Source organism: Drosophila tropicalis, unplaced genomic scaffold, assembly GCF_018151085.1.
Source record: "Drosophila tropicalis isolate 14030-0801.00 unplaced genomic scaffold, ASM1815108v1 contig_413, whole genome shotgun sequence".
Lineage (NCBI taxonomy): Eukaryota > Metazoa > Arthropoda > Insecta > Diptera > Drosophilidae > Drosophila > Drosophila tropicalis.
In genome coordinates, this window is record NW_027172877.1 from 1191225 (window position 1) to 1208689 (window position 17465).

The 17465-nt window shown below is 37.3% G+C and overlaps 3 protein-coding genes and 1 non-coding gene across 7 annotated transcripts; 3 read left to right on the forward strand and 1 right to left on the reverse strand.

Moving 5' to 3' along the window:
- Nucleotides 1-842: 842 nt before the first annotated feature.
- On the reverse strand, nucleotides 843-6892 carry Cf2 (Chorion factor 2). 4 transcript variants are annotated; one of them, XM_068285479.1, is made up of 4 exons: nucleotides 6763-6892; nucleotides 4500-5629; nucleotides 3347-3525; nucleotides 843-2123 (listed from the first exon to the last, which is right to left on the reverse strand). In XM_068285479.1, the coding sequence occupies exons 2-4, from the start codon at nucleotides 5504-5506 to the stop codon at nucleotides 1948-1950; spliced, it is 1362 nt and encodes a 453-aa protein (XP_068141580.1). In that variant the 5' UTR covers nucleotides 5507-5629; nucleotides 6763-6892; the 3' UTR covers nucleotides 843-1947. The 4 variants fall into 4 exon arrangements, with proteins under 4 accessions (XP_068141580.1, XP_068141579.1, XP_068141577.1 ...); XM_068285478.1 differs by having other exon boundaries at nucleotides 6741-6876; XM_068285476.1 differs by lacking the exon at nucleotides 6763-6892 and having other exon boundaries at nucleotides 4500-5821.
- Nucleotides 6893-7414: 522 nt separating this feature from the next.
- Nucleotides 7415-10046, forward strand: LOC137573510 (serine/threonine-protein kinase RIO3). Its single transcript, XM_068285445.1, has 3 exons — nucleotides 7415-7729; nucleotides 7791-8508; nucleotides 8748-10046. Exons 2-3 carry the CDS (start codon nucleotides 7792-7794, stop codon nucleotides 9795-9797), a joined length of 1767 nt encoding a protein of 588 aa, XP_068141546.1. The 5' UTR covers nucleotides 7415-7729; nucleotide 7791; the 3' UTR covers nucleotides 9798-10046.
- Nucleotides 10047-11952: 1906 nt separating this feature from the next.
- TRNAD-GUC (transfer RNA aspartic acid (anticodon GUC)) lies at nucleotides 11953-12024 on the forward strand. Its single transcript has one exon. It is a non-coding gene; the product is annotated as a tRNA-Asp (tRNA).
- A 3865-nt stretch (nucleotides 12025-15889) lies between these two features.
- On the forward strand, nucleotides 15890-17168 carry LOC137573603 (uncharacterized). The gene is made up of 2 exons (XM_068285561.1): nucleotides 15890-16245; nucleotides 16312-17168. The coding sequence occupies exons 1-2, from the start codon at nucleotides 15961-15963 to the stop codon at nucleotides 17068-17070; spliced, it is 1044 nt and encodes a 347-aa protein (XP_068141662.1). The 5' UTR covers nucleotides 15890-15960; the 3' UTR covers nucleotides 17071-17168.
- Nucleotides 17169-17465: the final 297 nt, after the last annotated feature.

Consider the following 17465-nt stretch of genomic DNA (forward strand, 5'->3'; position numbering starts at 1 on the left):
TTTGATCGTCTCAACTTGGTTTGATTAAAACTTATACAAAAGACAATAATAGAAAAAAATAACGTAAAAAGAAGTTACAATAATTAGTACTTAGAATTTATTTTGGTTTTTTACATGCGCTGCGCATTTTTTTACTCTTGTTGTTTTTATTTCTTTCGTTTGTCTGTTTGTTGCTGTGCTATGTGCCATTTGTTTAAATTTTTCTTTAATTGTTTAAAAGGTAGACAATTGGTTTTTGAGTGTATTATGCATTTAATATTAGATACATACATATAAGTATAATATTTTTATATGTATATATATATATATATAACACTATTTCATTTACTTTTCGATTTTTCATTTTTTTTTATGATAGAAATTTACATTGGTTTTGGTTTTGCTACAGTTTTTTTTTTTTTGTTAATAGTTCATTTAAAATTGCCTTTCTTTTTTCTCATTCGGTAGTAAAAGTTATGGTATATTACAAAAACAATTATAAGCTTGTAACTAGAGTTCATTATCAAAATTAATGTTATGCATCAAGTATGTATAAATGTATATATATATATCTGTTTATACATACATATATATATATATTCATATTTATCGTTTTGTTTTTTAAACTAGTTTGGCGCATAAAGCTGTGTGGCATTTTGCAAAATAAATTTTTTCGATTATCAATTTCTCAAAATTTGCTCTTAAATACTTTTGTCTTGCTTTAAATTAAATAATAAAATGCAACAAATTGTTTAAATGAAATCTTTTGTTTTGCAATCTCACTGATTCAGTTTAAAACAAACAAAAGCACTAGGCCTAAAATATAATTTACAAAAAAAAAAAGAAAATAAACACAAAAAAACTAAAAAAAAAGTACTAGTTAACATTTTTAATGTAAAAATTGTTAAGCAAAAGGTTTGTTACATTGAACAAAAACAAAATTAAAGTAATAGAAAATATCGAGCGAACAAACGAGCTAATTAAGATATTAAAAAACAATTTAAAATTTATCATACTTATTTAAAGCCAAACAACCGAGATCCTGCTCGTATGCAAATAAAGTGAAAGAATGAATATACCTCATTCGAGGGCGAAGGGTATATTCACAGAAAGAAATTATAGTCGAAATAAAATTTAGAAAAACAGAATAAATACATAATGTGATTTTGTGTTAGATGTATGTAGAGTTAAAATTAAGAGGGGAATTTCAATAATTTAAGTTTTTCGCGTAAATTTTTTTTTTTTTTTTACCTTTTGGACAAAAACATTTGACTTTGCTTTTGGTTTTGTTAAGAAATCATTTTGCCGACGTGTGAATTAGAAAAAAAGGTATCTTCTCTTTATAAGGTATAAATAAAATATAGTAAATTATAGCATATGTATAGTATAGATATAGACGTTGTTGTGTGTGTGAGTGTGCGCTTTATAGAGACGCCAATATATAAAAAATCTCATAGAATAACAAATAAAATATGATATGGACATAGAAAAATAATATAGCAAACATCTACATAACCAAAAATTATTTGATAAATCAAAATTGAAAAACTTAAACAATAAAACTCATTCTTAGCTAGATTTTCTTGGTTTCTTCCATCTTTTTTTTTTTTTTAGTACAACTTTCATTGTTTCATATTTTTTTGTGTTTTTTGAGTTTTTTCTTTCGTTACAATCTTTGTTTGAAAAAAATCATCTAATTTAGAATCTACCAGCACATTGAAGATTCGCCAGTCGTTGATTGGGTTGATTCTTCTTCTCTATTTCATCCTTCGATTCGTCTTTGAAAAGGTCTTTCATTTTTTATGCTTTTTAGGTTTCACTTTGTTGCTATTGGTTTCTCTCTCCTTGATCTCTCTCGTCTTCTTCGATCAGTGTATCTGGGTGTGTGTCTGTGTGTGTTGTCTAAGCCGCTGAGCTTGAGTGTTTCTTTGGGTCAACAGTGAGTAGGCGTCCCCCGCTGGGTCTTCCCTAGAGCGGATGCAGTTTTGTCGTATGCACGGTGAGTGCACTGCGTTGCGTAAAACGCTTGTCACAATACGGACATGTATACGGCTTTTCGCCCGTATGTGTCCGTATATGCTTGGTGAGATAGTCCTTAACGCTAAAGGACTTCTCACAGTATCCACAGTGAAACGGCTTTTCACCTGCAATTACGAGAAATGGAAGAGAAGCACATTTTTTTGCGATATTAGCAATTTCATTTGCACCACCCACCGCCATTAAAATTTGTTGCATGGTGCGTGCATGTACCAAAAAGGAACGTTGGTTGATTGATTTGATTTGATTGATTGATTGGTTGAATTGATGTAAATAGGTACAGTTTTATGCATTATATAGTAAAAGTTTGCACGTAATATAATCAAACTATATATATGTGTATATATTTTGTTGTTTGGTTTTGAAGTGTTAAAATGCATACTGAGCGACATATTATTACTTAATGAGATGAGGCGGGCGATACGTTTATTCGATTTTTATTATCATCATCTTTTAATCTAGTCATAGAATCAACGTATACCCTTCATGAATGTGCGAGGCAAAACTATAGATCTTACTTTGTCAGTTAACTCTACAGAATCTTTCTGAAGAACTATCCTAATTCTGGACAATAATGTGTCTTATTCAGCTATAGCAAGGCTCAATGACAGCTAAGCACTTTAATAAAAAGTTTTATTAATATTTAGGTATATAAACTTAAGTTAATTTACCCCCAAGAAAGCAAGTAAATATCTCAAATGACCTCAATCAGTTGGATCAAACTCCTGTATCACAATATCCTCAAATAAAATTAAAGGACACTTTAACGATTGATCTTCAAATTTAGAATTTTTGGCAACTTAAGATTCAGACAAATAACAAAAATTGGGCTATGATTTAAATTAAACAAAGGTATACGTAGTTTCGGCAGGCCGAAAAGGAGATCATTGGACAGTTTTTTTTAGATCATGGCAAAAATTTGTGATAATTTTGAAAATATTGAAAACATTTTGGATTACCGATCGAATTAAATGGAGTTCATCAACAAACACAACTGTACTTTTGCCATATTCTTGAGCGTTTTTTCTGTAGTTTTGCTTTGCGCATGTGCTGCAGCAGCTCGTGTCAGTGGAGCGAGCGTGGCCAGCCTAGGCGCGATGTGAGAGCGAGTTTTGGTTGCGGTTATGACAAATGAGAGAAATGGATTGGCATAGAAAGTTTCTTTTTTTTTTTTTGAGATAGTACTGACGTTTTTATTTTTTTTTTTTTTTTTTGACATTTTGAAATTGAACTGAACGATTGATTGGTTGATTGATTGACGAGTCGATTGATTGAGTTGAGATTGAGTTGATTGACTGACTGATTTGATTTGAAAAATATTGCTTCTCACCCGTGTGAGTCGTTAAATGTTTGTTCAGGTAATCCTTAACAGTGAACGCCCTGCCACAATATCCACATCTAAATGGTTTCTCACCTGTATGTATGCGAGTGTGCTGTTTTAGTGTATTCGATTGAGTGAAGGACTTGCCGCAGTAGGAGCACGTGTAGGGGCGTTCTTTAGGCGTGGCGCTGTTTTGGTTTTTTTTTTTTTTTGTTTTAGAATTTTGTTTTGGAGAGAGATTTTGTTCAAGTTGCATGGCGTAAAAGAATGGAGTGGAAAGAATGTTATAGTTTATATATATATATATAAATATATGAAGAGAGAAAGAAAGAGAAAGAAGAGAAAGAGAAAAAGCGCGCGGGAGAAAAGAAAGAAATTGGAATTATATTATTAGTAACATTCGTCTATATATATCTTATGTATATATGTATGAACAACAAACAATCAAACGAACGCATGGGCCACGTCCAAGGCACATTAAGGGCGCACCCATGCGCTCAGCTGGGCGATCTTAAGAAAAAAAAAAAATAAACAAAAATATATAATATACATTTAAATATATATCTAATAAGGTTAAGGTTAACTGGCACAGTACTCAACACAACAAGAACCCAAACTAGTTGGATTTGTAATGAGTGAAACTGCTCCATACGAATATTAAATAAAAAACAAATTATTTATAAATCAAACATGTGACAAGATCAGAAAACAAGAGCCAACGCATTTCACGGACTTGTTACAGATCGCTGGGAATTTTTGGCTGCTGGGCCAAACATCATCGAAATCAGACAACTCATTTCATAAAAGTCCCATTCAAACAATAGGAATACAATTTTAAGTCTTTTGTTTTCCTGCTGGTATTTATAAGTTCTTTACAGTTTCGAATGATATTTATAGATTCTGTCTTGATTTGAATGCTACAGCTTGCATCTTCCACACGAAATATGATAACAACTTGTTTGTTTCTCAATTGGATATAACTGAACTGATTATTTTCGTGCTTACAGGTTTATAATCGATTTATACCGATCAGCTTTTACCTTAATTTGTTTAAGGACTGGCTTGGGTTCTATGTCTGCTCTAGTCACATGTTGATTTAACCAAATTGGGATCAAAACTAAATGTACGCTATATAGGGGGAATACAAAAAAATTGAATTTACTCTGCTTCGCCTGTGTGGATTTTACGGTGCATGGCCAGCGTGCCGGGTGTCTTGAAAGTTTTTGGGCAATCCGGACATTTGTGTCGTATTTTATGCGCAAGATCAGCGGCCACTGTTTGCGTGCTGACCAGGACACTTGTTGTGGCTCCGGGTCCTCCAGGCGCAGCTGTTGCTGGTTGTCCGCCGGGCTGGCCGCTTGCTCCGGGATTCGCTTGTATGGCATAGACGGGAACAGAGCTAACCACATCGCCGCTATCACTGAGACTGAGTGGTTCTTCTTTGATGATGACCTGCGGATGTGAAGCGCCGCCATTGTTGCTATTTTTGTTCAGTTTGACTGTAAGCGGAGGAACCTTAAGCGCCACCTGGGCATCAGTGAGGTCGTCCTGTTGGTGCTGTTGCTGCTGGTGTTGCTGATGCGCTTGATGATGTTGCTCCTGCTGCTGTTGCTGCAATTGTTGCTGTTGGTGATGCTGCTCTTCGGGGGTCAGTCTCATATCACGCGGTGCTATGGCCGGCATATCATCTGGCGTCACCGGCGCCTCTTGCTGCTCCATGAACGATTGCTGTCCCGCTGCCAACATGGCTGCGGTGCAAACGGAACCACAGTGCGAGCACTTGTATTCGTTGGGATTCTGTGTGGCCGAATTGACACCATAAATGGTGCACACAATGCAGCGGGCCAGAAAGGCAGTCGCCTGATGCGACATCCGATGATGCTCGTCCAGTTCCACGGCGCTGCCATATTTTTCATCACAATTGCTACAAGGATAACTGGGTTTTAGTTGCTGCTGCTGTTGTTGCTGCTGCTGTTGCTGGTGCTGCGCAGCTTCCAGCGTTGTAATGGCTCCTTGGGGATTTAAATTGAGGCCATGGCAGAGCTGCATATGCTCTGTCGCATGTTGCGCACGATCAAACTGCTGATGACACATGGGACAATAATGTGGAGCAAGCACATTCGGATCCATGCTGAGATTGGGCAGAAAGGCGGTTTTCAAAGAGTCCATATTAGCTATTACGGCAGCAACTTGATGCGTGGGCACTGGATGCGGAGGTGGAGGATGAGGAGGCGGATGTGTTGGCGTCTGCGACGTTTGTTGTTGATCCTCGGGGCGTGGCAGACGCTGTTCCTGTATGTTGGTAGTAGATTTTATCATTTCACTCTCAGGATTTTAACAACCAGTAGAAGCAGCGTCACGATTGTGGTTTTAGTAGCAATTCAGCTGATGCGGATGCAGATGCAGAGGCGGTGGCGGAGGAGCAGTAGCAAATAAAATGCAGGAGGAGGCTTGGTTAGTGTGTGACATGAACGCAAAGCGCTTTTTCTATCCTTTTCGTTCGGAGAGAGAGAGAGCAAATGGAAATAAAATTAAAAATTAATGTATGAAGCTGGGATGAGAACTGCTTATCACGTCGAACGATTGATCTTCTAGATATGTATATCGTTAAGATCAAAATACCAGTAGGAGATTTTTATTGATTAACTAAATATGGTATGGTTGAATTCGGTTAAATTTTTAAGGCACTTGATTTCTAACCCGAATGAAACTCTTTCTAATTGGACGCACGATACATTGGCAGGACACGTTAAATGTGGATGGACAAGGTCATGGGTTAAAGGATTCACTTGGTTTTGTCCATAGTTTTAGTTGTTATTGGTAAACCGTTTCGAAATGCACTCTTATAAAATTCGTTTTGGTTGCACTGGCTAAACAAATTGTTCGTGTTGGCGGGATTTTTGCGCCAAAGCCGAACTGTATATGTATATAATTATCTTTGCCTCATTTGCGGGGTTTTCCCTAACCTTCCGATATGCAATTGGCGAATGGAGCGTAAATTCTTATGGTGGGAGGAGGCGAAGCAAACAAAAAACAAATCTAAATTGATATTGCGCGCAAAAAAGAACTGAAACAAAATCGGAAATCAGTTGATTTTTGCTGTTTTATTTCTTTTTTGCTTTCCTCCGATCTCGATTTCGTTTCATTTATTCCCCCTCAAGTTTGACCCCCAAGTCTCCCCTCCCCACACCCTACACAACAACACGACGACACACGGACAGCTACAACGACGGCGGCAGAAGCGGCGCGACATCGGCGACGGGCAGCAGCAATGCGTTCGAATTGAATTTTTTTTTTTTTTTTTGGTCTGTCATATTCTAAATTCGGAATTCTATTTTGATTTTTTTTTCTTCTTCGGTTGTCGCAGTTTGTGTTGAATTTGCCGTTGTCTTTGGGGGCTTACCGAGCGAGGCGATTTCACGTACTTTATTGCACTTTGGTATATCTCGAAACGGCCGTTGCGAGAGGCGTGAAATGATGGTCAATTTAATTTTAATAACATTTTCTTTTCTTCTTTGTGGTGTAGTTATATTTATTATATTTGTCAGAAGATGAACGAGTTGCCAGATTGATGCTGATGCTACGTTGCCAGAAGGCGTGGTGCTATCGGGCTGCCAGACTGTTGCAGTACCAATTGATACCAGTTGGCATCACTATTTCTTCGATTTCTCTCTTGCATATTCGTACACTATACATCTGCATCAATGTATTCAAAAAGGCAAAGGAGTCATTCAAAAACTTTAAAAGTGAGTTATGTATTTTTGGCTTAGTATCTGCTCCAACATTTATATAAATGAAGTACACCAAATTAGGGAACACTAAAAAAATGGGCATAGTGATTGTATAAAAGGAGTGATAAATATTAATAAAAAATAAATATTCGCAAATATATTAAATATAAATAATTATTTCATATTTTTTATACATTTGTTTCAGTTAAAAACTTATTGTTTTGTATTCCTTAATATTTGTAAGAATTTCAATCAAAAGATCACTAATATACTGGGTGTGAGTACATTAACAAGCGACTTAGCTTTATTTTTTTTTTTTTTAGCCATTTTAAATATTTGGCATCACTAATTCATCAGAGTTAGGGTCTTTGGTTACCCTAACTGATAATTTCGCAAGTTTGGTTAAAAACAAATTGAAATAACAATTGAAATACAAAGGGAATAAGAATTGCAAAACGGTTGCAATCTTAGCTCGTGGTATAGTGTTTAACCAACAATCAGTGGCTGGTATCCAGGAGGAGCAGGGTTCGTGACTGGTGTGAGTGGCACAGACAATAAAAGAAACCAAAAGAAGGAAGGAGCAAACGGCTAAAGAAAAATAAAAACAAAACACCATTCCGCTTACTCAGGAATTAGTTCTCCAACAGCCAAGTGCCAACAGGTTTGAATTTGCGTTTTTAAATCTAGTGTTTCGAGACATTAATTTTCTTTTTCCTATCCAGAATGTCATCGCCATGGAGCAAACCAAACGAGCCAACTCAGACAGCAAATTTAGCTGACATTATGTCCGAGCAATATGCACATAAACTTCATGACAAGGAGCTCAAACGTCACCAAGATAAGACTAAAAAACTTAATCAGGAAGCATCAACTTCTAAATCCGACGAAGCGTCATACTCAGATGTCGCGAAAGTATCAAACCGGAGCCAAGATGAGGGATGGGAGGATTATTCCTCTCTACTGACTGATTGCGAATTGCCTGCCGAAGTATTGGCCTTGATCAAAAATGAGGTCTCGGCTAAAGGTGTCGAAGATTCGGATGCTGTTATAGCACAAATGTTGCAATCCGAATTCGATCACGAATACAACGAGGAATTGCGGCGCATTGAGCGACAGCAAAACAAACAGTCAAAGGTCACTGTCACCCTAAATAAATTTCTGCGCGATGGCGATGCTGAATTTCTGCACGATACGGAAACGGATGATTACGAAGAGGATGAACTAGAACAGTTGAAACACGACTGGGACCGCTTCGAGACGAATGAGAAAATGCTAGATGGTATACCAAAATGTGGATTTAAAATTGATAAAGAGGGTGAAATGATAACCAAACATGATCCCCAATTGTGTGGCGTTCGAAATGCCCAGCGTGTGATGTCTTTCCCGCCAGAGTTTCCCACTGGAGATGGTGCCAGCTTTGATATGAAATTGTCGAATAAGGTGAGGCAGAGTCATTTGGAGTATTTCAATTGTTGAAATTATTATTATAAGATTAAGTAATCACTTTTATCTGAAAGCAGTGGCTGATCTTTATATTTAAGACCATTTCAACTCCCAAAGTTTATATTTAGATTTGCCACTGTGCCAAATTAAACATGTTTAACTTGTGGCTTTCAACGCAAGCGTGTTCGAAAAGTAAATTATAACAACTAATACATTTTGTTGTTTATTTGTTTTAGGTGTTCAACCAACTAAAAGCTTACTCGCGTCGTGGACGCTCTGATCGCCATGAGAAGGTCGCGACTGCTGAAATGGGCTTGGATGCCGCCACGCGTTTGATGCTCTATAAGTTGATCAACAATCAGATACTCGAACAAATCAATGGCATTGTATCCACTGGTAAAGAGGCTGTAATTCTGCATGCCAATTCCGATTCCAGTTACACGGGAACCAATGAACATGGTCATAAGGGTGGAGCCCTAATGGAACCACATTTGCTGCCCAAGGAGTGCGCCATTAAGATATTCAAAACGACGTTAAACGAGTTCAAGCAACGAGATCGTTATATTAAGGATGATTATAGGTTCAAAGATCGTTTCAGTAAGCAGAACCATCGGGTCATCATAAACATGTGGGCCGAAAAGGAGATGCATAATCTGATGAGAATGCAAAACATTGGTCTGAATGTTCCTGATGTAGTGATATTAAAGAAACATATATTGGTCATGCGATTCATTGGAGATAATCAAAATGCCGCCCCAAAACTAAAAGAGGCTCGTCTTAGTTCTGCGGAATTGAGTTGCGCCTATGAGGAGATAGTCGCTGCCATGTACAAACTCTACAACGAGGGTAAACTAATTCATGCTGATCTTAGTGAATATAATATCCTTTGGTACGAGAGCAAATGCTGGTTCATTGATGTTGCCCAAAGTGTGGAGCCCGAGCATCCAAGTGCTTTGGAGTTCCTAATGAGAGATTGTGGCAATATAGTGAACTTTTTCGAAAAACGAGGCTTAACCAATATCTATACGAAGGAACAGCTTTTTGAATACATCACAGACCTCAATGCGGAAACACACAATGCAGCCATGCTGGAAAGAATCCATATACGAGGTCCCTCTATCCATCAGGCCACTGCACCCAATCAGCAAGAATGCCCCGATGAACTAAAACCATTGGAGTATCCATTTGAACTGGCCTGGGAGAAATCTCAGGAGGATAGGCAATCTAAAAAGCAGGAGATAGAAGATAAAATTGTTGAGGATAAAATCACTGCCACTGAAAATTAATAATTATATGTCTGACCTTAAGAATTTGTAACAAAATTTCAAGACACAAAAAATTGAAAGAAAAAAAAACACAAACAACAAATTATATGAGATGCTTACAAAGCAATTGTTTCTGATGCCTTTGAACTTGAATTGTTGTTAATCAATTAATTGTAAATTCAAAATGTCACCCACAATAAGAACACGCGCCACGCCCCGATCGACATCATCATCATCATGATGATGCTCATCGGCTGGCTAACCCGACAATTGAACTCATTTCGTTTGGTTGGGGGAAATCTCTCAATTGATTACAGACAAACAAAACATTTCCATGCGCATGCAATTTTTCTTGATTATTCTCTTGCTCCAAAGATCCAGTATTAACAGCTTTTCAGGAAATGGCGCGCCAACTATTCGCAATCCGAGGTGTCCACGGGCTGGACTTTAGTTAAATATATAATTACGTATGCACTTACAACGTAACTCAGGTGATACGTCAGCTGAAAAGGCTGTGAACTTATATAAATGTTGTTCACAATAAACAATGTACATATATGCACACAGCCAAAGCATGATCACTTATAGCAATCGAATAGACTTACCTACTGAAAAATGATTAAATAATTCATAAAGTTGAAGTTTAAATGCATTTGTTAACTACTTATGACGGATCTTTAAAATATTTTGTGCCTGTCTATGACGGCATTGCATCATTTCTATTGGCACTAACTTATTTTTACTGTTCAGTAAATTTAGACTGTTGAACTGCATTACTTTTGACATAAGCAACATTTCCCATCAGCAACATGGATGCCCAGCAACATTCCTCCTTAGCAACATAAACGTGCAGCAACATAGACTGCTAGCAACATCAGTTATTGGCAACAGCATTTTTAGACATTTAAGAAAAGCAATTAAGGGTATTTTGAAGTCAATACTTCAAGTGTTTTTGTTGTGCAACTATCAATCAAAATTGAACTCTACTACTAATCAGCAGACGCAATAGTTTTGATTTCGTATTTATGCTATAAATAGTGACTATTTACTTGCAAAGGAGAATTATTATTCAATTTTTTGTATTATTATTGTTATTTAGCGCTGTACATTTGACGTTGGCAACAAGAAAGAGAAAGAGAGAGAGAGAAAGAAAAAAAAAACAGCACGAGGCAGCACATCTAATAGCGTCTTTTGAAATCGAGATATGTACATAAGTTCCAAGTGTGTAGGTATATATGTATGTATATGTTAGCTGCATATGTATAGAATAGACCCACACAAACTCAAGTTTATTGGGGGCCCGACCGGGGGCTTTTTTTCGTAGTGGTTGTGCTCATTGCCTGGTGACGCAAAAGAAGAAGCGCCAACAACATGATGAGGCGTCAAGTGTGGAGCCATTCGGGACATGGAGGTGGGAATAGATGCCTGAAAATAGACATTAAGTACACTCATGCATATAGAAAATATATTGTACATATGTACATATATAAAATGTATGTACAAAAACAAAATGATTATATTTTGTTAACAAATGCAAAATCATGTAGCAAAAAAGAACAAGATTCACTACACAAAAAAGTAAAATGTGTCATTCGCCATTTGAGTTTGAATTGTTTTTTTTAAGATGATCAAATGACACTTTGTTGTTCACGTCTGGTCAAAAACATTGTCAATAAACAACAAAAGAAAAACATTTCAAAAAGTAATGAATAAAAAACAATAAATGTGATGAGGCTATAGTTGAAAAAAATTAATAATTATTTTGAATTGAATTAAAATTGCAGACACTTGTTCTTAATTAATGTTTGCATAACTTCTGGATCAGACATTGCTTTAATTAAGTGCAGAGAATCCCTTCTTCCCGTCTTTAGAAAACTCAGAGTCCTTACTCAAGTCATAGACATTAATACTTTGTAGTGACTTACTAAATAATTTGCTCATGGAAATATTTATATTTAAATATTTGGTAAAATGTATCTAAATACTTAAATACTTATGACATATTTCAGAAGTTTCGATAAATTCTTTAGTAAATTTTCATTTTAAAGCAAATGTTTTTCAAATCAAATCGATCAGAATAGACAACTGAATAAGAATTCTAATGTTGATTAGAACAAATGCAGATAAAGCCCTAATGTTTTCATTTAGCTATCTTTTTTCAGCCAGGTTTTCAACGTCCTCGATAGTATAGTGGTTAGTATCCCCGCCTGTCACGCGGGAGACCGGGGTTCAATTCCCCGTCGGGGAGAACGAGATTTCTTTTTTTTTTTTTTTTTTATTTTTAGATAAATCCAATAAATGAGTTTATTCCTCATAAAATGAATTGAAAATGTTGATTTAATTCTCAAATTATATTTATCATCAAAAAGAATAGAATTCAGCGATTCATTTGCATAGAGTTGATTTTTGTATTCTCAATTTGAAATTACTTTTGTTGTTGTTATTAAGGATTGTCATTAATTTTAAGCACGTCACTTCGTTTGGCCATCTTTGAGACCCATCATAAAGATCTGAAGAAAAGGCCATCAAATTTAGAGCACACTTGCTGCTTGGGCTTGGCAAAGAAAACCAGCTTCTACCCCGCTGATAACTTGGCTGAAACAGCCAGGCCAGGGCAATAATCATAAAGAGAGACAACAACAACAACTACAACATACCTTCATACAAAAAGTGAAGCTGTATCATCAATTAAAATGCCTCGAGCCATATAATCAGGGGGGAAAAAGTGGGCTGACCTAGGCATAAAATGCTTTTGGACCAACAAGGCAATGTGGCAAATAAAATTGATTAGCAGCCTACCACTCTATTTCTGTCAGTGTAACTAAGAAATGTGCACACACACGCACACACACTGGGGTACGCACTTGACAGCTCCAAAGAGGAGGCTCGTCGCGTCTCTGCCGCTGCTGCAGTCGCAGTCGCTGGCGCAAACTCTGCCCCAGCCTCGTAGTCGGCAGTCTGGACAATGTGAAATCTCGTGATCGAAGTGGCCTCCTCAAGTGGCTAACAGACTGGAATTTGTGCGCGTTTAACGTTAACAATTTATTTGCATTTTTAATTTTCATGTCCCACGAGTATGTATGTATGTGTATGTGTGTGTGTGTGTGTGAGTGTACATATTTAGATACCTACAACTTGGTCAAGCTCCATCCCAATTCCCGTCTATAAGAACATCATAATGACCATGCTGCGATTTCTGATGATGATGATGATGGCTTCTATTTTGGGTCTAACTTGTTGCATGTTGTTGTCGTCCAGTTGGCCAGTGGCCGCTGTGGTAATTCAAGTTGGTCTACAAAAATAGAACCTTCATTTATTATGTTGCCTCCTTAACTTGGTTATTGCAAGCGGCCAATGTGGTGCGTTGGAAGTCAACAGCCCGTGTCCCTACATGGTCATATCATTTTCATTTTTCATGCTGTCGCTCGTCGTTGGCCAACATTAAACGAAAGTGAAATGTGTCTAAGATGTGGCTGGAGTATTCTATAAAGTCAGTTGAAAAGTATACAAATAAAAATGAAAGACAGTAGAAAAACTATTTGATGAACTTGTCTTCCACCTACCTCTGACCAATGTTTCCCTTATTCACATTTTGTAAAGGACGAACCCAGGATACCTAGGTCCCCAAATATAATTTTATTTAGTATTCCTTAATATGCCAAAAAATATCAAGGGCGAACCTCAAATTGAATTTTTGTTTCATTTTCATTAAGATGCCACCAAATTTTTGTTTGTTTCGAAATATCGATTTACTATATACTCTTTATACTATATTTTAAAACTCGAATTCGAATAATTTATAGGAATTACACAAAATGAAAAAGAATTTGTAAGGCCACTTCAGACTTCATAAACTTTAAATAGTCGATCGTCAGATAACAAGCAGGAAATTTTGTTTCTAGATCAAAAAATTTTGAAAATTTTTGGATTTTGAATAGATCAAACCGCAGAGATTAAGATCATTGACAAGAGACTTCTTTTTTTGTTGGAGCCTTAACGATATCCTTAAGAACACGTATTAGAGCGTACATAGAAGAGTGAATAAAGGACCAATCCAGATCCAGCGGCTAATCTTGCCTCCGCTCAAGCCTGGGGAAATACATAATAACCTATACTGATGACCAGCAACTCTCAAAAATGCAAATCGAAAACGAGCTCTTGCACGAGATTGATCATAGCTCAGAAGCTGAAACGAACAAATAAGAGAATTACCACCCAAGATGGTGCACAATTTCTTTATTTACTCACTTTCAGCCAGTCGATTCTAGTCCAATCTCGACGCAGCGGTTGAAGGGATTCGGCCCTCCCGCTCTCAGCCAACCCGCGCCAGGTTTGGCCAGCAGACGGACCATATGGACCTTCCATCCAGAAGGGATTTGTCCCCCGCGCTCCCAGACGAGCGTCCAGGTGAGCAAACCACATTAGTTATAAAATACATTATATTGTCACTAATAAAGACGCCGGCCCGAAAAATATTGCTGAAAACGTATTTGTTTCCCATCGATTATCATCAAAGGACACACTTAAGGATCTCTAAATCGCTATATTGTTTTGGGTGTTGTTTGTAGGCCGATCTTAGGTAGAATCCGACCCTTTGCTTACCTGCAGGTAGGAAGAGACTAATACAAAAACTCGCAAGGGTCTACAAAGTTCAACATGGCTGAATTGTCTAATAAAAAGTAAAAACTTGTTCTATGAAATTCACAAAAAGACAAAAATTTTAGCCTCGTCCTTTTGTATAAGCCTTTGGGTCTATTATAATTTAAAGTTTTTCCAGATGATTTTAAGGATCTGATCTTTATACATTCCCATATAAAGGCGGATGCTATTTGGCTAAGTCTTTCGTTAGCTTTAACAAAAGTGTGACAAAACTATAAACAAGAAGTTTAATAATATTCTTGTTTAACTGATTTGTCGTCAAAATCTTGCATCAAAACTGAATAATAGGGTTAGAGTATTAGCCGCTTCTGTTAATACTTTGGGGATTCGTAATTGAAATAATGTCTATTAATATATAAGTGTGTATATTTAGGTAAAACTTTGTGAGATCTAAACGTAAAGTCTTTTTTTCTCACATACCAAATTATCTAAGCTTAATTTTATTTTAAACCTCACGCCATTTTTAAGAGGTGTTATACCAATCAAAAACCTGCTAAACACTTAGTTCCGAAATTTTACAAATTCAAGTGTTAATAAAGTAAATAAATAGTATTATAAATTTTCAAAATATATATCGACATTCTCTGTTAAGGTGTCATTGCGATTTAAGGTGAAAAAATTAAACAAATGAAGAAAAAAATCAAACTAAACAAACATCAAATTGACACTCGAATGTTAATGAAGGCAAAAAGCATACAAACATCTACCTGATGAGGCTTTATTAAGGTTTTGCTAGATTGCCAAAAATAATATTAAAAAAAAACGGTCAAATAAACGTGTTTAAATAAAGTATAAAAAGAGAGAGGGAGACAGAGAGAGATAATAAAAATTCCCCCGCACCTAGAGAAATCGACCGTCACGTGAGACTCGTTGAGAATGACTCACAAGCCGTAAGCCAAAAGGCAAATGCCCCAAAGCCCACTCATTAATAACCAGATACATACTCTCTCGAAAAAGATGAAAAAACAAACGGCTCACACTGTTTCAGTTGAAGTTGAAGTTGTTGATGCCAATGCCGATGCCCTTGACCATGTTTTGACAAACGCTGAAACGCGTTAGTTGAAAAAGGAAACCGTTAGCCTACCTGGGCAATAAGTCATTTAGTGGCATGTGCTGATTACCGCAAAATGATGGACAGATGTTCCGTTTGGTTTGCATTTTTGTCGCTTGGTTTTCTCCAAACACCTTTTGCCCGCATAGAATCCATACGCCGCTCTGTCACCCGCTTCTACCTGAGCACTGGGTACTGGGACTGAGAGGTAACCTTCAGATTTTGCCAGATTCTGACAGTTTCTATAGAGTTTTTTTTGTTTACGAAACAGCTAAACAAAGCGTGACTGCAAAAACGGAAAACATTGAAATATGAGAAATCAATCGATAATCGATGATTTAGACATAGTAAGCCTGACACAGAGACATCCATATAAAGTTTATATAAACAGATTATTTATAAACAGATTATTCAAACTATTACTCACTGAAATTACAGTCTCATACACTATCTAATCTATCGATCATCTCGGAGATGCCGTATCTATATGGCATAGCGGACACAAAGTTTTTGGTTAAGAAACTTAAGAAAAAGATTAGCTATGATGTAACGCCGATTAAGTTTCAACGCCGGGATTTCCTTAAGAATTCTCCAAAGTTTAATCTCGATGATGTTCCCATACAGTTTCGATGCTCGCCGCCCAGTTTGCTGGAGCTGTGTGTGAATGCGGTGGATAAGTTGCCCTTGTCATCGGTTTTTGAATGGGATGATATGGATATTAGGCGTTGGATCAAGTCATATGGTTATCCCGAGTATATGGTTTGATATTGCGCCCAATGTAATGCAATTCCCTTCCTCACAATTCCCTTTCCAATTCTCGCCTAGAACACATTCCGCGAGAATATGATTTGGGGTCGCAAACTGCTTCTACTCGATGCTGCCGCCTTGTCGGCCATGAATATCAAGGATTTCGATCATATACGTCACATAGCCTATGGCATTCGAATGCTTTTTCATTTTGAGCTGACCCGTTGGTCACACAGTATTTCCCTGCCCGATGAGAAGCCCAACGAATTGTATTTACTGTTTCACACCCAGACGGGGATCAATTACGATGAAGTGCGTCGTTCGGATTTGTATCGTCGCATGAAGCTGCTAAGCAAGAGATCCCCGAATCTGGATCACTGGGATCTCTTGGATATGTGGCTGCGTAGGGAGAGGGAACGCAAATGCACCGTAAAAATAGGACAAGTGCCCCGATATAGCATGTTCAAGTGCGAAAAGCCCAAGGTGGAGCAGCTGGGAGTCGAGAGTCATATGGACGAAAATGTCATGTGCCGCACTTGCATTCCGCCGTGCGATTGCGACTGGACGGAGCGGGATAATCATCTGCCCTGGCGCCTCAGCTGCTTGGCCCCGGCAGTCAGTATGAGTCGCAGCAAATGGTTGGCCATGGACACACGATGCAATTACTGTATACCACCCTGTGAGTGCCGTTGGCCATCGCGTTACTATCTCACCGGAACGGTCATGAAGTGCTTGCAAGTAAAGTTCCCAGAGAAATTCTGTCCGATCTTTGACGAACGCATGCGGGCCACTGCCAGGCCCAGTTTGGTTGAGCGATGGACACGTTTCTCCTTTTGAGACAATCCCATCTATTGACGGATGTGCACCTAAAACCTAAAAAACACATTATATTCTGTAATGCAATATGCAATTATAAATTGCCATATATCAACTGATTGTGCGGCGTACTTAATTATCATCTCAATCGACAACAGATGAGATTATATGGATGTGGGATAATTGCAGTTTTAAAATCGAAGTGACACACACACACACACAAACGTAACGATAAGAAAACAATCTATAAAGTGATATATAGTATTCTATATACCGATATACATATGTATGTTTGTGTGGGGAAAAGGTACTTCATAAAAATAAAACAAAAACGCTGCAAGAATTCAAATTTTGCATCCCACAACAACAAAGACACTGCACAGTGTAACCAAATTCATAGGAAATGTGACATTCGA

Excerpts from the sequence above, each read along its gene's own strand:
- Cf2 (XM_068285476.1), bottom strand. The coding sequence starts at position 5,656 with ATGATAAAATCTACTACCAACATACAGGAACAGCGTCTGCCACGCCCC. Across the intron at positions 3,526-4,499 it reads ATCCACACAGGCGAAGCAGA|CGCCACGCCTAAAGAACGCC; the intron begins GTAAATTCAATT and ends AAACCAAAACAG. Across the intron at positions 2,124-3,346 it reads ACATTTAACGACTCACACGG|GTGAAAAGCCGTTTCACTGT; the intron begins GTGAGAAGCAAT and ends TCGTAATTGCAG.
- LOC137573510 (XM_068285445.1), top strand. The coding sequence starts at position 7,792 with ATGTCATCGCCATGGAGCAAACCAAACGAGCCAACTCAGACAGCAAAT. Across the intron at positions 8,509-8,747 it reads ATATGAAATTGTCGAATAAG|GTGTTCAACCAACTAAAAGC; the intron begins GTGAGGCAGAGT and ends TATTTGTTTTAG.
- LOC137573603 (XM_068285561.1), top strand. The coding sequence starts at position 15,961 with ATGCCGTATCTATATGGCATAGCGGACACAAAGTTTTTGGTTAAGAAA. Across the intron at positions 16,246-16,311 it reads ATGGTTATCCCGAGTATATG|AACACATTCCGCGAGAATAT; the intron begins GTTTGATATTGC and ends ATTCTCGCCTAG.